At 47.4% G+C, this 21,237-nt stretch overlaps 1 protein-coding gene across 1 annotated transcript in view; it reads right to left on the reverse strand.

The window, feature by feature from the left end:
• The window catches only part of DISP3 (dispatched RND transporter family member 3), a 41,678-nt gene that overhangs the window by 12,288 nt on the left and 8,153 nt on the right, over nt 1–21,237 (reverse strand). The window contains 8 exon segments of the mRNA XM_048519570.1: nt 299–444; nt 1,767–1,906; nt 3,130–3,290; nt 5,209–5,343; nt 6,097–6,233; nt 7,685–7,904; nt 8,823–9,159; nt 9,161–9,759. Coding sequence (XP_048375527.1) covers nt 299–444; nt 1,767–1,906; nt 3,130–3,290; nt 5,209–5,343; nt 6,097–6,233; nt 7,685–7,904; nt 8,823–9,159; nt 9,161–9,751 — 1,867 coding nt within the window. The 5' untranslated portion in view covers nt 9,752–9,759.

Raw genomic sequence — 21,237 nt, forward strand, 5'->3', positions numbered from 1 at the left:
TGCCCCTCAGCTATCTACACCCCATGCGCAAACAACATGTGTGCTTGTCTATCTTTCCAACAGCTAAAAAGGGAGAAAAAGATCATTCCTCTTTGGGATTGCTCGACTCGAGTCCAGTAGCACCTTAGAAACCAACAAGATTTCGAGAGTATCAGATTTCCAGATCTCACAAAGGGAGTCTTGATTCTGGAAAGTTTATATTCCAAAAATCTTGCAGGTCTCTAAAGTGCCTCTGGACTAGAATCTAGTTCTTCTTCTGCAGACCAATCCGGCTACCCTTTGGGGACGAGATACTTACCTGGCTCCTCTTCCACATTCAGCAAAGGAATGTCATCGTCCAGGTAAGGCAGAGTCCCTCGGCTGGGCCCACCTGTGACTTCTGAAGAGATGAAGAGGCTGTCCGAGAAGTGCAAGGGGTTCTCCTTCGCACACTTCTGACCACAGCTGCAGCAGAGGGAAGGATAAGTTGCCAAGTAAAGACTTTGAAAGTGATTTGCCAATTTTAACAGCTGCGGCTCCATTCTGGTTGGCAAAGGTGGCAACCAAGGGCAGACTGACCATTGGCAGCCCTCGCTGAAGGCAGGCATCAGGTGTGTGGGATGCACAAGCAATTTCCTTCGCTAATGCACCAGGGGAACTGTAGGCACAGGATAACGGTCGGCTGCAGCTGCAGGCCCCATGGGGCCCCTCCCTCACCTTATTGTGCATTCTAGTCTTGGCCAACATGCAAACAGGGAGAAATAATTTGGGGGTGGGGAGAATGCAAAAAGCAGAGGGGCTGCAACTCTGAATATAGTGCTCCCCAAAATGAGAATTTGGCTACCCCACAACATGGGTCACAACTGAGATTGGCTTGCTCAGTCAGCCGCTGTGTTAGCCAAGCTACCCTGTTCCCCGAAAATAAGACATCCCCTGAAAATAAGACGTAGTAGAGGTTTTGCTGAAGTGCTAAATATAAAGCATCCCCCGAAAGTAAGACATAGCAAAGTTTTTGTTTGGAAGCATGCCCGTCGACCAGAGCATGCAGCTGTGGAGCAGAAAAATAAGACATCCCCTGAAAATAAGACATAGTGCATCTTTGGGAGCAAAAATTAATATAAGACACTGTCTTATTTTCGGGGAAACCCGGTACTTATAATATTAATAAATGACATACTTCCTTCATAAAGGAGATAATTCATTTGTATGTGAAGTATTTCCTTCCCTTTATTAGCAATAAGCTCCTTCGACCAAAGTTGTTGAGCCACACAATAAAGTCACAGTGCAAATAACAATAACAATTACAAAATGATGATAAAAGAAAATTGTGCTGCTAGTAAAACTGCGAGATTGTCACACTGATATGCAGCAGGAGAGAGTCCCAAGATATTGTCAGAGACAAGAATTTCACCACAGGCCACGTATCTGCAGGACTAACACCAGCCAAAGCATTTCTACAGGAACCTCATTGTGACTCTTACCACAACCCCATCCAGAAGGTCAGCACCAGGGGCGTACCACCTAGGGGGACTTATGGGGTTGAATGTCCCCGGGCTGCTGCCATTTAGTTACGGGGGCAGGGGGGGGGGGCAGTTCGTCAGGTCTGTTTGCAATAGGTTAGTAATGGGACCCCTGTGTTACAGGTGGGGGATCTAAGACTACAAGAGCAGTTGGCACAGAGGGAAGATTCCAGCCAGAGGTTTTCCATCCTACAGCCTCGTCTCTTCACTGCTAAGTTCCATTGGCTCCTGGGAACAGTTTGAACGAAACCCCTCTGTAAACCTTACCTGGCCTGACAGGCGTCTTCTAGAGGGGACAGATACTGCGACCAGATGCCCAGAGCGGCAGGCATGGTGAAGAGGACGGCCACCCAGCAGCAGGAGACGATCAGGGACATGAAGAGCCCGAAGTCATGCACAGCTGGAATCTGCAGAGAGAGCAGGGGAGAATCTAGGAGCCCCGCCTGGGATCTTCCCAGGAACGAGACAATGGACAGAGCTGCAATCAGATTGAAGAGGAGCAGCAGGAAGGCTGAGGAAAGATGGAGTTGGCAGCTGCCCAAAGATGCCCTTTTCATTACTTTTTCTACACGGTCTTTGCAAAAGCCTTTTCCTTTTGCCCATTTTGCACAGTTAATACAAACAACTGATTGAAAATGTCCAGGATGTTAACAAGGAAGCGTTGGCACAAGCAGACAAAAAGTGTAGGGAAAATAAAAACCTCACTGCATCTATTTGCAAGAGAGAGGGAGAACCTGGATTGGGCTTTTTCAAGCAAAGGGCTGGAGGCAGGAAATTCAGACTCATCTCAACGGTCAATCAATCAATCGTGGGTCCACAGGAAGGGAAGAGGAATCACCCCTTGTGGCCAGATATCGAACTTTGCACAAGTCTGAAAATGTTGGCAGCTCCTCAAAATTCAGTGCCAAAAATCCCCAAGCTTGGAAACAAGATCTAGATTGAGAAGTGCTTGAAAACAGATTTAAAAATAAATAAATAAACACTGTATATTAACTCCTGCCATTAAAACCGAGCCTACGGAAGATTAATTGGATGAAGATTCAGTGCAGGCAGACCTCGGCTCCCCCCCTCTGCAGCCTATAGCTGTTGATTGGTAGAACATTCAAGAATGACATTGAGAAAGCACTTCTGAATTGATTTATGGCGTTCACCAAACACGCCCCCCCCCTCCAGAAGTGCAAATGGCCTTTAGTTTAGATTGCCTTGCAAAGAAGTTAGTGGACAAAGGACCTATTTAAAACTGTTAGCTACTACAGATAAATGGAACTTCTGTGTTCAGGGGAAGTCTACCTCTGATTTCTGAGAAATCTGGCCTGTAACTGAAACAGGATGCTGCCCTGAAAAGATCATTTGATCAGAGCAAGTAATTTCCACATTATCCTTTTGGGGGAGCCTAACCTGCAAAGAAGAATTTGCTTGAAGGTTTAAAATTTTTTATTGTTACGGTCAATGATCAGGAAATACAGACAATCAAAAGGTTTTTTTAATTACATGATGCATGGTTACAAGATTAAAAAATTAAGATTGCATAGATGCCTCATAAACTTAACACAACCCCATTATCATTCTAAAATGCTTTCAGATTTCGCTGCACCCTTTTGGACTTATGGGGGGAGGGACTCATGCTCACCTGAGAGAAAATGTTGGCTGCGTACGCTGCAGCTGTGGTCAAGGAGGTGAAGAAGGTAGCTTTGCCGGCTGTCTGAATGGTGTGAATCATCCGCAACTGGAGGTCTTTCAAGTGGGTGGCCTGCCGGTAGGTGTTGATGAACACAAAGACGTCGTCCACACCTGGGGCAACCCAAAAAGAAGGGTTACACCAGAAACACTTAGATCAACCAAGTCAATCACCTGTCTAGTTCTTCCAGCGTGGTGTAGGTGGTTTCTGATCTGGTTTCTGATCTGGAGAACCGGGTTTGATTCTCCACTCCTCTACCTGAGTGGCAGAGGCTTATCAGGTGAACCAGATGTGTTACAAGGTAATTTTACTGATCTGGTTGTATGCAAACAAAGAAAGAAATGGCAAGTTAACTTTTTCATGTCTGCGGGGCTGGCACTCACAAAACCCAACAATCTTTGTGTGTTGTACGTCAACTTCTGGGTGAGTGGCAATTTTAAAAAATCTAATAAATAAAGGATCTCAATGGATATTGGAAAATACTTTTCTCTGCTGGAGGACCTGGAAAGCTGCCACTGCCAGTCAGAAGAGACACTGCTTGATAAACCAAGAGTCCGACTCCATGCCAGAGGGCTTCAAGGAAATGAGGGCTTCCAAGCCCCGATTGTGGTTTTCAACACTGCTTATTATTTCCCCCAACGTCCTAGGGTGAGCCTTCCAGTTTTCGGATACCCTCCCCTCTCCCCCTTCAAACTTCTGCCAGCTAATCAATAATGTGCCCTGCTTAGTTCAGGATTAAAGCCTGTTGTTTACTGGTGGTCAAAGCTATCCCAAGAGCTGAGCTTCCTTGGCCAAGAGAAACACCTCCCAACCTTGCTCTGGTTTTGATCGACTTCCCGGCACTGGAGTGGAGGGCGTTTCGTGCTGCTTCGCTCCCTCGCAAGCTTGGCTCTTGGGCCTTGATAAAAAGCTTTGCAGAATCCAGGCTGCGAGATCTAAGGCCGGCCTCAGCTCCTCTGCAAAATAAACTACTAGATGGCGCAGATCAAAAGTCTTGCCAAGAGGACTCGAAGGAGATGCTTGGAATTTAGAGCAGAAGATTTAAAACTGACTTGTCAACCTGGAAGCATCGCAGCCGAACCGCAGCGGCGGCTGTGATAATACAGGAATAGGGGAACGTCATTGCATTTTTATACATTTGTGGCTGACATAAGAAAGAGAGAGGACGGCCCCTTCCAGAACCAGGGAAAGAACTGAAATCCCCTTTCCCTGACAGATGCAAATGTACATGATACTTTTACCGAGTTTCAGAAGCCGAAAAATATAAGTATACAAAGCAAACTAAATCAGGCCATCGATCTCGGTACTGTGAAAACACCTCTCCAGAATTTCAAGCAAAGAAAGGTGTTTTCCAGAGGAGATCCTTTAATAGAAGATGCTGGGGAGAAGCAGCCCCTCCTCCTGTTTTAATCCTGCCCTTCTTCAAAGGAGCTGAAGTGGCCTAAATAGCTCTTTCCTCCTGGCACACTTTATTCTCACACAAAAAGGTGGGTTAGGCTGAAGGAAACAGAGTAGTCCAAAGTCATTCAGTCAGCATGACAGTAAATGGCAATTGGAATCTGGGCCTCTGTGGTCCAAACTTCTAACCACTACAGAACAATGGCTTTGCGTGGTGTAGCGGGTAAGAGCAGGTGGACTCTAATCTAGAGAACCGGGTTTGATTCCCTGCTCTGCCGCTTGAGCTGTGGAGGCTTATCTGCTGAACCAGATTAGCTTGTGCACTCCAACACATGCCAGCTGGGTGACCTTGGGCTAGTCACAGTTCTTCGGAGCTCTCTCAGCCCCACCCACCTCACAGGGTGTTTGTTGTGGGGCGTGGGGGAAGGGCAAGGAGATTGTCAGCCACTTTGAGTCTCCTTACAGGAGAGAAAGGGGGGATATAAACCCAAACTCTTCTTCTTCTCTTAGAGGTTACCTGCTCCCAAGGGGCAGACAGCCATAGTGTTGGTATAGTAGTGGGAGAGCGGATAAGGGAAAAGGCAAATGACTGGAACCTTCTTGGGCAGGAATGCGTAAACTGGGGTGGCTTACCTATTCCTACAACAACGAAAGCAGCTACTCCGTTCAAAATTCCCAGGTACTGGATTCCAAACACGACATGGTACAGGAAGAGGGCCACCAAACAGCTGAGCCCTATGCTTGCAATCCCAAAAAAAGACAGGAACACTGCAGGGGAAAGGGAAGACCGACTTCAGTAAGAGAGACGCCAAGAGCCGATTCACACTCAGATATCTACGATTTGGCTGCTGAGAGGGTTTAGAAACTCTCTGGTCACTGTGTGAATTTATTCATTTGCTTTTGTTTGAAACATTTATTAGCTGCCTTTCTGGCTTACAGCACTCGAGGCAGCTTACAAGAAAAATAAAACAGCAGTAGAGAACACAAGAAAAACAACCATTTGAAATCCCCCAAATGAGGAATGGGCCCTTATAATTTTTGGCATCCCTTTTTGATCTTGGGTCTTCTCTTTGGAGAGCCTAATTTTCCTTGCAGTTGTTGAGAATTCTTTTACATCACAGACACACAACTTGACCTACAAACACTCAAAGTCTTCGACAGGAAGATTCTGATGTGAGAAAATATAGGTTCCCCGGCCTGTTTCTCGCAAGGAGAAAAGCAAAATCAGAATGGGGATGTTTGAAGCCAATCGGCCAGCTTGCAAATATCTCATCTGCTCCCTGATTCAGAGGCCATAAACAAACCGTGGTGGTTTTTGATGAGCACAAGTCAAGGGAGGCATCACTTATGGGAACCTGTAGAAGTCTCATGGGTAGTTGAGCAGAGTTATCAGGAGGCCGCCTCCTAACAATTAGTTGCCATTGATGAAACATCATCCGCCTGTTCTGTGCCATTAATCCAGCAAAGGAAAGACAGACCATAACTCCAAGATGGAGTGGCTTTATATCTATCACAGCTTACCTGAGCAAGATGCAAGGACATAGACCAAGACGGCTATGCAGCTGCTGCTAATGAATGCCAACATCATGTCATTGTTGAACGTCTTCCTCACCTCGTAGTCGAACAAGTCTGTCCCTCCATAAAGCACCTGAACTTTGCTAGAAGAACAGAGGAGCAGAAGTCAATGCATCCTGAAAAGCAGCATGGCGGTTGTGCAAACAGTTGTCAAATTGCAGCCCACTTATGGCGACCCCTTGGGATTTTCAAGGTTAGTGGGGAACAGAGGTGGTTTGCCATTTCCTGCCTCTACATAGCAACCTGGACTTCCTGGGAGGTCATCCATCCAAGTACGACCCGGGTCAATCCCACTTAGCTTCCAAGATCAGACAAGATCAGGCTAGCAAGGGGAAGGCAAGGGACATTCAGAGGTGGTTTGCCACTGTCTCCCACTATGTAGCAGCCCTGGACTTCCTTAGAAGTCTCCCAACCAAATGCTGGGCAGGGCCAATCCAGCTTAGTTTTTCTGATCTGACAAGATCAGGCTACCTGAACCCTCTAGATCAGGACAAGAGGCAAACAGTTTGCCATTGCCTGCCTTTGAGTAGCAACCCTGGACTTCGCTGCTGGACTCCCGTCCATGTACTAACCAGGGCCAACCTTGCTTAGTTTCTGAGATCCAATGAGATCGAGCTAACCTCGGCTGTCGAGGTCACAATGGAGAACTTCATACATGGAGGATTATATCCTTGTTTCCCACAAGGGAGAAATAAAATATGAAATAGGGCTATTTTAATGGAACTAAATACCCTGTTTCCCCTAATATAAGACATCCCCGAAAAATAAGACATAGTAGAGGTTTTGCTGAAATGCGAAATATAAGGCATCCCCCGAAAGTAAGACAAAGTTTTTGTTTGGAAGCATGCCCGACAAACAGAACACAGGAAAAATAAGACATCCCCTGAAAATAAGACATAGCACATCTTTGGGAGCAAAAATTAATATAAGACACTGTCTTATATTCGGGGAAACACGGTAGTTATCTAAATAATCTGATTTTCCATCTATTGGGACAAGCCACAATGCAACAGGATATCTCCAAGGACACCGGTGAACCCCAGTCCTTTTCTACTCTTAACAGAGACCGAGAAGAAAATCTCTCCCAGCAACAGAAAAAAAGCCCAGCAGTTCTTCCTTCCGAGAGCAGCCGCATTAGATGATTCTCAAGAAAGTGACGAAGCCCGTGCAGTGAAAAAGATCCCTATTGTTTCCCCTGCGTTTGATAAGCTGCTCCCCAAACTAGCAATTCCACCAGGACTCTCAATCGGCGTTTATTATATTAACACACAAAAGGGTAATAAACCAGGTGATTCAGGTAGTGCGGCAGCCTACGGAAAGAGGCTCCCAGCAAAAGTAATCAGAGATAATTGAAGTCAGGAAGACAATAAAAACCGTGTAGCAGGAGAGAAGCAGCAAGATACCCTTCACAGCAAGTCCTGCCACCCCCCACCCCCCCATGACTCTTTTAGCAGGAACAGCCTCAAGCGTGGATTTTTTCCAGTTCTGGGACGTGCATCATTTGCACACCACCCCAAAACTCTCTCTTTCTCACCTGGTGGATTGCTTTGCTAGCAAGGCCACGTAAGAAACCACGAAGCTCTGGAACTTCCGACGTTGCTCCTCCCACCGATCTTCCACTGAATAGTAGCTGGGTAAAGGGGCCCCGAAGAGGATCTCACTACGCAGAAGGGAGCTTTTCATGTTGTCGGCTGACAAGGCCTCATCCACGTACCAGTAGAACTCGGGGTGGGTCATGGCCAGTTCCAGGGAACCTAGAAGCAGGCAGGAGAAATCAGTTTGGGACCCACCTACAACCAGTGGTGGGATTCAAATAATTTAACAACCGGTTGTTTACAAGTGCCATTTTAACAACCTGTTCTGCAGAACTGGTGTGAACTGGCTGGATCCCACCACTGTCTACAACCATCTGCCACTAATTTGCTCAGTCACTTGTGGCGATCGATAATGTCTCCAGGTGATTAGACCATGTAACCCTTGAGGCGTTATAGTCTTGCCGTGGAAACTGTTTTTTTGTGCGTGAAGGAACAGTAACATGGAACGTTCCAAACCACATTGGCAAGACCAGTTGTGGGAGTCTTGTGACAAGACCCACACGGTGTGGATGTTATTAAAATGTTACAGTGCTACTGCGGTATGAAGCTGTAGAAAAATTAGTCCCATGGTGGGCTGGAACATATTAAGAAGACCACAGAAATTTCTCAGTCAGATCGTGAACACATTAGAAAGATCTGACCTAGCTACAAGTGGGAAGCTGGTCTAGTGGACATTAGATACTGAGGATACCTGCCTCTGGCCACAGACATTTCATCTGTCCAGCCATTAGGATGACTGGGGTTCCCTAGTGTGATGCACGTGGACTCTATGGTGTCCACCAGCATCTTCCTTATTGCCTATCAAGAGATTTTCGGAAGGTGAGCAGGGTCAGGTGGGTTTTTTGCCCAGCAAGGCTTCTGATTGGCCACTGGATATATGAATGCCTATGCAGATTTTTTTTTTAAAAAAAAGCATTGCTTTGACAACAGCTGCTACCGCATCACAAGCATCTTCGCTGTGTGACAGTGTGGCAGCCACCTGGTGGCTGCTTCCACTTCCCGTGGCAGCCATTTCATGGCTACCATTCCAACGGTGTCCACGGGCTCAAAAAGGCTGGTGGCCCCTCCAAGACTCACCTCGAATGTCAGCAAGGTCCTGCCCCAGGCCGTCATAGTAGATCTTTCCACCTCTCTCAGTGGGAAAGAAATAGGTCATGAGGGAACTAGGCGGGGAACAGTAGGAGTAGGAGCCCAAAGGGAGGTCTTTGAGGACTTCGTGGGGCTTCCAGCAGAACTCTCGGAAATGAGGGTGGTCCATAATTTTGCGCTCAATCTCATGGATAGTGACCAAACGCTCAGAAGTGAAGATGTTGTTTTCAGCATCTCCCCGGGCCAGGAAAATGAGTTCGATGCGCCAGTGCGCGTGGGTTTGGGTGTTGGTGCTCACAACGGTATTAGAGTATTCCCAGTGAGGGGGGGCTGTTCCGTGGCTGGTGGGCAGTTTGGTTGGACGAGCTAGGTTGGGCTTGGGGGCAGAAACTAGTCCGCTCCTGGTCGGGGCTGCGTTTCCTCCGGGCTGCGCCTGATCGTGTGGAGTTCAAGTGCAGGTGCTGCAGTTGCTCGAAGATCAGCTTCTGCAGGGTCTCTGAGGTGAAGTCGGCCAGATCCCGGCGGTTGCGGCCCCAGGAGCCGAACTGGGACTTGAGGGCTAAGGCGAGCGCGTCAAATCGCTGGGAGGACTCGTGGTTGCGAATCTCAAAGGCGTTGTACGAGATATCAATGTCCAGAGCAGGGTAGTGCAGGAACATGACCACGGCAAGGGTGGCAGGTATGGCGCAGCCCAAGAAGAGGATCAGACTGGCGGAGTACGGGTTGGTGAAGATCCAGCCCACAACGTTCCAGAAGCTGGAGGTCAGCACCGCCGTGGTCGATGCCCGTGGCCGGGAGTTCCACTGGCATTTCCCGCAAAGCCGTGGCCCTTCGGCTCTCTTGCGAGGCCCAAAGGCCACCTCCTCTTCTTCGTTCAGCCACATGTCCTGCAACAAGGGGTCATCCTCAGCATCCATCTTTAGTGCTGTTTCAACAGGGAAGAGAGAAGAGGAGCCGCCCGTTAAACCAGAACCCAAACGGCTGTTGCATCAGCTGGCCAGCACACGTGGCTTCTCGAGGCACAACTGAACCATCTCCTGCAAAATCACCTTCCACCTTTGATAGCTACAACATTCCCATTCAGAGGTCACCCCGCTTGGCTTGGCCACATGCTGGGGATACATACAGATGGCTACAACTATCGTACATGCATGAGAAGGGCCGTGTCTCTATGAGAGGGGCCTGGTTGACAAGCATGAAGGTTCAGTCTTCATCACCTCTGGTTAAAGGATCTCACAGGGAAGGACATCTTCCCCAGAACTTCCTGTCCAAGAAGACCACAGATAGACTCAGTGTGGATGTGATCACTTCCAGCTGACACTCTAGAACAGGGGTGTCCAACTCTGGCGCTTCAGATGTTCATGGACTACAATTCCCATCAGCCCCTGTAATCCATGAACATCTGAAGCGCCAGAGTTAGACACCTCTGCTCTTGGAATTCCCTGCTCACTATGGTAAAGGCCATGGAGTTGTGGTGAAAATCCTAGAGTGTCACTACAGAGTCCCTCCCGCTCAGTTTCTCAAGAGCAGGGGATTGGGGCAGAAGCCACGGGTTTACCTGCCTTGGATGAGCAAATGGCAAACTGACTGCACAAAACAAGTCCCAGCTCAGCCAGTAAGCCGGAGATCTAACCTACCTCACAGGGCTGCCACAAGGGTAAAGTGTGTGTGTGGGGTGGGGTGGGGGTGGATGATGATGTATGCTTCCCTGTGCTCTTTGGAGAGAAGAGCAGAATGAAAACACTACGCATAATTATTTTGACTCAACATATTTGTCCGTCTTTGGTGGCTACGTGGTGTATTAATACAACTTAACACAAAGTTCCACATCCCTCAGTGGGGTTTGGTTTCTTGAATGGCAACTCCCCCTCTCCCAAATTTCCATATCCCAGCATTTTCAAAAATAGTTTCCCAGCATTGCAGAGAGCGATCTATTGTTCAATATCCACAACTCCAGTGAACAAACACTAATTCTTTAGTTTACAAAGCAATTCCCCAAATCCCAATCAGAAAGCTGAGCCGGACGGACATTTCATCAGAGCCCAAAGGCAATTTGGGTCTGAAAAATTAATTTCCTTCCTATAAAAGATCCTAATTATACATGAATACACCTTCCCCAAAACACACATCCAACATTTCTTAATTAGCTGGGTTCTCAAAATACTATTGGCAAGCCTTTCGGCGCCTCCGTGGAAAACACAATTTACAAAACTTAAAGACAGTTCTAAAACTACCTCAAAATGCATTTGGCATAAAAAGAAACTGCTGCTGTTCCAAATTAACACCTTAAATGCTTCCAGGTTTTCGACAGCCAGAGATTCATGTTTTAATCCTGTCCCCTTTCCAATGAGCTCAGCCTGGCTGGCACACAGGATTCAGGATTGCCAAGTTCCAGGTAGGACTTGGGCAGAATCCCAGAATTACAACTGATCTCCAAGCTACAGAGCTTAGTTCTCCTAGAGTCATGGTGGCCAACCTATGGCACTCCAGGTGATCATGGACTACACTTCCCATCAGCCCCTGCCAGCATGGCCAAAATGCTACTGGGACATGACTGTACAACCCGGAAAACCCACAACACCCTAGTGATTCTGGCTGTGAAAGCCTTCAACAATACTCCTGCTGGTGTTTTCAAGGCAAGAGATGTTCAGAGGTGGTTTGCCACTACCACGTCACAACCTTGGTATTTCTGGGTGGTCTCCCATCCAAATACTTGCCAAGCTCGAACCTGCTTAGCTTCAGCGATTGGAGGAGATCAGGCTATCCTAGACTAGAGCTATCCCAATCAGGGATCATTCATTCAAAAGGCCAATGTAAGTTTGAACCCACTTTACAGCACCTAACATACACAGAGCTCTCTAGCTACTACATTTGTGAATTGAACCTAGTTCTCCCCGGACCTCACCTTCTGCTGCATCCTCCTCATCAGAGCAGCAGCAACTTGCAGGAAGAGGACTGAAGCCAAATATCCTAGGAACAGAAGTAACGATAGCCATGATGGCTAATGGAACCTCCATGTTCAGAAACAACATATCTGTGAACATCAGTTGCTCAGGACAGGGAAGGGTTATTTCTTTCTAGCCCTACAGTGATATCCGTCTCATCCAGCACACTCTCTTTTTGAACTGTTTCCATCTGGCAGACGATACAGGTCTATAAAAACTAGGACAAAGAGGCTTAGAGACAGCTTCTACTCTAGAGCTGTGGTGATGCTGAACTCCAGGGCTTCGTGTTGATGTGTTTGGGGCTGTGTAGTGATGGGTGGAGGAAGGGGAAAGTGAGGATGGGGTATGAGTCTGAAATTGTGTGCATCGAGGAATGCTGCTGTAAATTTTTGTTGTGCGTGCACAATGACAATAAATGCTTATGCTTATGCTTATATAGTGGTAAAGTGACATTAAACAAGTTTCCGCAGTTAATCCAGTCGCCAGGGGTCTATCAGAAGTTGTGCTGGGAAAAAGCGGCCCCCTAGCCCCTCACTTTCTAAAAACACTTGTTGGGCACCGTACCCGACAAAATGCCCAGTCCCAAATAGATTACTTCTTTGCTGCCATCCTCTGCACTTCTGGGGAGAAAGAGAGCCTTGAATTTATTCAGCCGAGCTCTGCCTTAAGGCACCTTGTTGGGCCTCTGTGCTGTGGAACTTTTTTAATTTACTGGCCTTGTCCGGCCTGTCTGCTCAGAGCGCTTTATGCTTTGGGATGAAATACACTGCAGTCCCTTTCTTCCTCTCATTAAGGCCGGGAGTAGATCTTTGTGCCCTGTTGCTGTATTTATATCCTTGTTATTTATACTCCTGGCGGGGAACAAACACAGAAAAATCACGCCCTTCTTGCTCCATCATGAGCTGCGAGCCATGGGGCGAAGGGCAACCTGTGGAGATGGCGAACACTTTGGGGATGGATGGGAAGGTAAACAGGCAACGAGGTGGGGGGAGGGCATCTACTTGCCAGCCTTCATTGCAAAACCACCCATCCAGAGGGCAAAAGAGACCCAACATCTGGTCAAACCAGATGCTGCCAGCTAGGGAATTATAAAGACGCCCTTATTCAGTTTCTTATTGTTCCATATATAGCAGTGGTGTAGCGCCAAGGGAATGGGGGGTGCACGATGCACTGGGAGCACACCGGGGCAGGGGTGTGGTGGGGGTGTGGCGTTGGCATTCCGGGGCGTTGTGGGGACATTGTGGGGTGGGGGCGGGCAGGGGCGTGGCAGGGTTGCAGGGCGCACGCATGCCCCGGACACAGTTCCCCCTCGCTCTGGCCCTGACATATAGTCACCACAAATCTTTTCTTATGGACCAGATGCCCCAAATGTGGGTGCCTGACACCCGACACCTTTCCTGTTGTCTGCCAAGGGTTCTTTGAAAGTGGACAGGCCAGGCAGGGCTTTTGCCAAACAAAACTTCTGATTGGCCACTAGAGATTAGCTGTGCAGATTTTTGGATCCAGGACTTTGGCAGCAGCTGCCACAGTAGCAGAAAAGTCCTCACTGTGTGACTGAAAATAAGCTGTGGCAGCCATTGTGTGGCCCCATCCCCCTGACCTGCAAAATCGGAGCTTCAGTCCCCCTCCAACTCCAATGCAAGCAAAAAAACATACAAAACCCGGTTATCTTTCCGCACGGCAATTTCCACATCGGCAAGGTTCTCTTTGTTGCCTGACCCTGGGAGTCACAGGCAATTTTGAAACAAGGGCAAGAACCAATTTGAGGCTTCACCTTTTGCAAGATCCTGCATTTGACGGGACTCCAAATGTGAGGCTATAAGGCAGCCTCATCTCGAGTGCCTCCAAACAGAAAACGGAGCCCTTCTAACTGGCAAGATTAGCACCAAGAGAAAAAAAAATTGTTGTGATTAAACTGAGAGGTTCTTTATTTTCTTTTGAAACACTTTATGAGATTTTCAGAGAGAGAGAGAGAGAGAGAGAGAGAGAGAGAGAGAGAGAGAGAGAAGGATCTGGTGCCAGCCATGTGTAAAAAGGTCCAAAACAGAATGCGAAAAATAAAGGGAAAAAAGCAGCAAACTTTACAGGATTTCTGGCCGTTGTGGGTTTTTTGGGCTGGGTGGCCATTATTTGACTCCTAACGTTTAGGAGTCATAGTTGCGGGCAAAACATTACGAGCAAAAACCAGGCTATGGCCACACAGCCCGGAAAACCCACAACAGCCTGTATATGCACCGGGGATGCTATCTAGGTGATTGAGATGTATTCCTATCTCAATGTAACTGCTTGCAACTATATATCAATGCTGTTGCAAGATATACGTAACCAGCCTGCTTTATGTTACCTTTGCCATTTGGGGCATTCTTTCCTTGATTTCTACTTTATGGCTTCACATGCTCTGTAGATAACTGGGCTTCCCCCTGACACCCTGGTCTCATGAGATATGGTGTTGCTTCCGTTGCTCCGTGGTGGCAGGATGCCAGGTGGCTCTCTATCACCATCTGTTGCTGACCTTGGGGCACCTTGACTCCCCAAACTCTTTCTTTCAAACTTCTTGAGAAAACAGGAGGAGGGGGAATAAAGGGGGTGGCAAAGGTCAGGTTCACCAGAACTGGCTTTGCCAAGCTTTGGTGCTCTGAACTTATCAATAGACGGTACTGATCAACAACACTGATCAACAGACACAAATGTGTAACAGACTTCCTTCTGTGATACACCTCTGAAGATGCCAGCCACAGATGCAGCTGAAATGTTAGGAACAAGATCCGGCAGACCACAGCCACACAGCCTGGAAAACCCACCACAACACAGAGTCCAATTATTGGCTTGAGGTTCAAGACCTAACACGGCTGACCAAACACATGGCTATGAAAATGCCTTTCCATGTGTCAGATTGCTGGCCCAATGTCCCACTCTGACTGTGTCTTAGGATGAGGAGGGTCTTTCCCAGAACTTGGTATATGCAACCAATGACTGGCAAAGCCATTGCTCACTTCCTCATAGCAAATCCAACTTTTTTCTATTTAGTCCTGAATTGTCTCTGGCAATGGACCCCGAGCAAAGAAAGGTCTTGCCATGGACTCGTAGTCCAAGAGTCTTTAACTGGAGAAACCAGGCAAAACAACTACAGTTTGGCAAGATGGCAAACCACAGTTTGTGACAGGCACAAGAGACACCAAGGAGGAGAGGCTGGATCACCCCTGGAGAAAGCTGGGGTCTCTCCCTATTCAGGGACCCCCGTGCAGTAAAGATGGCTTTGTAAATCAATGAAAAGTAGGGGGGACTTTCAAAAATGTCCTGATGAAGACTGAGATGAGATCGGCATGTCTCGGCTGTTCACACCCAACCCCTGGCCTTGCATGCTCGTGAGTCCTTGGAGACGTTAAATAAATTCACTCCCTTCTCCTCTCCAGCAAAATCGACTCAGTCATCATCCCCGCAGCCTTCTTGTAATTTCCCGGGCTGATTGGAATAATTGCTTCATTAGTTGTTTTTAAGTCACAGTGGAGCGGGGCGGGTGGGGTGGGGGGGAGAATCACACACACGTAAGGAGACAAATTATTTGCCTCCTCATGTAAAGATGAGGAGGTACCAGCTTCACTACTTATGCTCAGTTTCAGGAGTTCATAACTGAGAAGATTGTTGTAAGGGTCCGAGGGAACGTGCACAAAGTGCTCTGAAGTCTTTGACGTGCTTCCAAATGTGAACTCTGATTGGGGTGCAGGGACTCAAGCAGAGAGGCCCTTCACATCATCTCCTGTCTGGTTATCAACTGGAGATGCCGGGGACTGAACGTAGAACCTCTTGCATACTGAGCTTGGCCCCTCCCTCTTCACCCCTGAGCTTGGCCCCTCCCCGATCATCATCATCATCACCATCCTAAGATCTTGTGCACCACTGTGCTTAAAGAACACGTCCTCTGACCGCCTGCAGAAGACCAGGCTTAGCTTCCTGCCAGCAGCACAAACTGTGCAGAAAAAGGAGGACATTAAAACATTTCCACAGCTCGGTAAGCAGGGCCCTCTGCACCACAAAGCCAGGGAGGGGCGGGAGGGGTGGTGGGGCGAGAAGGGGCTGGGAGGGGCGGTGGGGCGGGAAGGTTAGCCACGCAAGCAGAAGCAGATTAATGGCATTCAAGCCTGACTCGGCTGTAGACACACAGGACTTCAAAACCTAACCAGCGCCACCGCTCTCCTTTGCCAGCTGTGATTTTTCACCAGAACGGCTAAGCTGCGATTAAGCCGTGACTCTCCGGGGCTCCTCTTCGCTCAGGCCCTGTGCGTTGTCCGCTCATGAAAATACTGCTGTGAATCCATCAGGCAGACCAGTTGGAAGAGGTGGTTTCTATTAGGTGTTTCTGCTCTTTGTTTGGATCCGTTTCTTGGCTGCTTTCAACTGAAACTTTTTTTAAAAAAAAGATGCTAGTTTTTTCAAAAAAATAATTTTAATTCTATCCTATTCCTTTTCAGTTCTGCTGGACCCAGCTATCTTGCACTGAACTGGACCCTTAGTTCACCAAATTCAGTATTGCCTACGATGGGCAGCAGCGGTCCAAAGTCTGAAGTAGAGGTCTTTCACATTGCTTGGTCCTTTTAACTGGAGATGCCAGGGCTTGAACCTGGGATCTCCTGCATGCAAATAAGAGCCCCTTCCAGTGAACCACAACCCCTCTCCCAAATCAGGAATCTTCTCCCGATGACTCATCAAGGCACGTCATGTAGTCACAGACAGCCCTTCAAGTCCAGTCTGCTACTTTCAACATGCTTTCTTCTTGCTACCTGCAACGTACTTAGAACAACAGCAGCAGCTCTTTGCTTACTGTGCATTCAGTGGATGAACACCTGAAACAGCCTTATACTGAAATAGACTCTTGGTCCATCAAAGTCAATATTGCCTATGCAGACTGGCAGAAGTTCGCCAGGGTCTCAGGCAGAGACCTCCCCTGGACTTTTAACGGGAGATTGAATGTGGGACCTTCAGTGTGCCAAATAGAATCATAGAGTTGGAAGAGTTGGAAGAGTTGGAAGAGAGCCATCAAGTCATGCCATGCAGGGACACATAATCAAAGCACTGCTGACAGATGGCCATCCAGCCTCTCTTTAAAAACCTCCCAAGAAGGAGACTCCATCACACTCCAAGGTAGTGAATTCCACTGTCGAACAGCCCTGACAGTCAGGAAGTTTTTCCTGATGTTTAGATGGAATCTCTTTTCCTGCACCTTGAGCCCATTACTCCTGGCCTAGTCTCTGGAGCCGCAGAAAACAAGCTTGCTCCCTCACCAGTGTGACACTCCTTCAAATACCTCAACATGGCTATCATGTCACCACTTAACCTTCTCTTCACCAAACTAAACATCCCCAGCTCCCTAAGTCTCTCCTCATGGGCATGGACTCCAGACCTTTTTACCATTTTGGTTGCCCTCCTCTGGACCTGTTCCAGCTTGCCAATATCCTTCTTGAACTGCGGTGCCCAGAACTGTACACAATATTCCAGGTGAGGTCTAACCAATCCAGAATGTAGAGGTGCTATTACATCCCTCGATCTAGACACTATACTCCTCTCCTATTGATACAGCCCAGAATCGCATTGGCTTTCTTGGCCGCCGGGGAATAAACAGATGCTCTCCCACAGATCCACGCTCCCCTCCCATAGCTCTGTACCTTAAATGTGTACAGTTCATTGTTTTAGCACACCCTGAGTCCACAGATCCAGTTTTCCAAATGTCCAGCTCACCAGAGCTGGCGTTGCTGAGTGATCCGTTCCATACAGAGAACACATCTCGTTTCAAAAGAGGAAGCATCTTCCCTTTGCTTTAAGTGGATGCCCTGGGAATAAAAGCATTTTCTTGCAGTTGATCTGGTTCGTTCCTTGTCATTGAACGCTGCTTTATTGCCACACATGATGCGGCATAAAATTTTTTCACCTGAAGTCCTCCCCCTCCCACACAGATACCTACGACAATAAACGCTCAGAAAAGACAGAGAACCCCTAATATTAAAGATTGCAGCTCTCTCAACAAATATTACAGTTTAAAAGGCAGAAGAGAGAAAAGAGTCACTCTCTCTTACAGTTCTTTGGGAAATATTGTTATTAAGACGACCCCCAAAAATAGGCCAGGAGAGAAGTAGAGAAGGCCTCGAAAGAACCCCAAGCACTCAATACATATAACAAAAAGTAGGTGCACTTGAATTGTACATACACAATCATTCCAAGAATTCAACAGAACAACAAATTCAATGCATCACTAAAAATACTGCAGAGCTTCAACTACAATATGTTGAAAGGTAATGCCAAAAATAACCCCTGCAAATAGTAATCTAGGACTCTGAAGAACACCAGCTATTATAAAATTCAAAAATTTAAACGTGGCATTGGACTAGAAATACAATGCCAATTCAGAATGCAGTGATTCAAAGACTGGACGAAGAACGGGAGAAGGTACACGTCTGAATGTGCACATTCTCACAAAGAACAAGGACGGCTTTGGATCTCTCTCCCCGCCTCACTCGTTCAGCCTAGCCCACCTCGCAGAGTTGTTGTGTGTCTGGAATGGAAAAGGAAGATCCATGGTTTGTCCTTCCCTGTGTTGTCTTCACAGTGGAGAAACTGGCTGTCCCATATCAAGTGAGCTTCAAAGGGTTGGGAGGGCCATGGTGGGTCAGTGGTAGAACATCTGCTTGGCCTGAGGAAGCCCCAGACTCCATCCCCAGCATCTCCAGTTAAGTGGTTTGGCAGGAGGGGAGATGAAAGATCTCTACCTGAGATCCTGGAGAGCAGCTGCCAGTCCGAGTAGCCATGCTGCCAATTGGCCATGCTGGCAGGGGCTGGTGGGAATTGTAGTCCATGAACATCTGGAGAGCCACAGGTTGCAGACCCCTGGAGTAGACAAAACTGTATTTGATGGACCAAGGGCCCAATTCAGGACATAGCAGCTTCATATGTGAATTCATGTGTGTGATTTGAACCCATATCCTAGAGCTCTAAGCTCTGCACGGCAGCACCCATTAAAGACATTTGTTTTCCTAGGCAACAGATACGAAGGCTTACCACCGCACTGCCTTTATCCCTGCTGTGCAGCCCCTGCCAACGTTAACTTGGGGTCAGGTTGACTAGCAATTAATTATTCATTTTGGCTTTTAATATTTTATTGTTGTGTTTTTACTGTAGTCTTAGTTTGCAAAGTGGCTTGCAAATAATGCTAAGAGGTTGCTAAAATAAATATCGGCCTCCAGGTTGGATGCCCTGGGAAAACGTGAATCAAAGATTCAGCTACTCCTCTAAAGCAGCAGATCTCAGAGGAGGTTGCCCGCTGCTTCCCTGAATGGATCATTGTTCTCTGATGTCTTTTCCTTCTAAGTCACTCTCTTCCAGGGGTAGACAGTCCTTGTTGCTGAGTTAATTACAGAGGAGGCTGCCTTTGGCAGCTCTGTATGAGTCACTCCTTGGATTCACTTCCTCTTTACCAACTCATGCAGGAACAGATATGCAGGTCAGAGCTCCTCTTCAGGTATTAGAGATGCTTGATTCCAATAACAATTGAACAAAGGGAGTCAAAGCTAGCAGCAGACTTGGTCTATATGTTTGGGTATGAGAGATGTGGAGTGTGGAGAGATGTCAGACAAATAAAAATTTAGGGTGTTGTGGTTTTTCTGGGTTGTATGGTCGTGTTCCAGTAGCCTTTTCTGTGGATGCAGGCAAAACGTCAGGAGAAAATGCTCCTGGAACACAGCCATACAACCCAGAAAACCCACAACACCCCAGTGATTCCGTCTGTGAAAGCCTTTGACAATACAAAATAAAAATTTGTTCTGACATACTGGTGTTATGTGTGCTGTTCTTCTCACTTTCTACTGCATACGTATGGATTTACTTTTTGCAGAGTTACAGTGCAGTTTGAAAAGGCTGTCATCAATATTTTCGTAACAAGATCGAAATGCACGCGCCTCCCTCTCCCTATGCAATGGAAAATGCAGAAAATACCACAGACACTTTGCAGTTCATGGTGTGGAGGACTTTAACAACCAGAGTGGTCTAGTAATTATCATGCAGAGCTGGGATCTGAGAGGCTAGCATCCAAATCTCCATACCAGCATCAAGCTCTAAAGCTTACAGATGACTGTGTAGTCATACACATTCCCTTTCACTGACTTCACAGGGTTGTTCTGAAAATAAACCTGGAAAAAGAGAATCATTTATACTATATTGCAAACCCTGAAGAATAGCAAGCAAGGGGTGTGTGCGCGCACGCTAAAGAATAGAGATTTCTGAGGAAGCAATTTTGAATCCGTGCTGTTTCGGTCACATCTTCCAGTTCCAATTCTGCTGTGTGTAAAATGGACCTCTGATTCTCCGTTTTTGCCTCATTTTGTTTCCTTCCACTGAGACTCTTTGCCCACTCCCCGCCCCCAGGGTAAAATGAAAAAAAGATGTACTGTGTTCTATACATCAATAAATTGGCACTATAAACATCATGCAGAGTTGCATCTGTATCCCAGTACAAACAAGGTTGCAAACCAATGATGAAAAGTAGCGCTCCAAAGTCCTTTACAAAAATACAAGCAAACAAACCCAAAAAAAGGACTTTACCCCTCTGTGATACACCTCTGAAGATGCCAGCCACAGATGCAGGTGAAATGTTAGGAGCAAGATCCACCAGACCACGGCCACGCAGCCCAGAAAACCCACCAGAACCAAAAGAAAGAAAGATTTGTGATTCCTGAGCGGCCTCAACCAGCCAGGAGAGCTGGCTTCCCACAACCTTCTCCCCGGGCTTCATAAATCAAGAGCAGCAGATAGATATCTGCTGTCTCCCCACAACCTCATAGAAAACATTTGTGCATTAGGATATATCTACTTAAAAAAGGATGCATGGAAGGTGTTACTGGAGTTGTCAAACCTTGTGTGCATGCACACACACAAAAACCTGGAGTCTGTTGTTTTTATTAAGTCACTTCCATGGTCCCGTGGGCCTGTCCGTCTTTCTGTTTCAATTCTGCCATAAAAAGGGTTTGTAAGATGTGAATTGGCATGCGGAGCTGAAAGACAAGCAAAACCATCCCTAGCAGGGCTGTGGGGAGGGGGAGGGAGGGGGAGGAGAGTTTCAAGAGACAGATTTGGGTTGGTTTCAATTTACAAGAGCAGGGAGAGAGTGTGGGAGGGGGCTGAGCTTTCAAGCATCTCTCTACTCGCAAAGGTCTGCAGCCTGTGGCTCTCCAGATGTCCATGGACTACAAATCCCATCAGCCCCTGCCAGCATGGCCAATTGGGCTGATGGGAATTGTAGTCCATGAACATCTGGAGATCCGCAGGTTGCAGACCCCTGCATCTACTGCAACCCTTTCAGCACTATCAAAACAACATTTTTTTTATTTTTGGCCAGGGAGGCCTGAAGCCTTGTGAATGTGCATGTTTGAGAGAGAGAGAGAGAGAGAGAGAGAGAGAGAGAGAGAGAGAGAGAG

The sequence above is a fragment of the Sphaerodactylus townsendi genome, linkage group LG16 (genome assembly GCF_021028975.2).
Source record: "Sphaerodactylus townsendi isolate TG3544 linkage group LG16, MPM_Stown_v2.3, whole genome shotgun sequence".
In the NCBI taxonomy this organism is placed as follows: domain Eukaryota; kingdom Metazoa; phylum Chordata; class Lepidosauria; order Squamata; family Sphaerodactylidae; genus Sphaerodactylus; species Sphaerodactylus townsendi.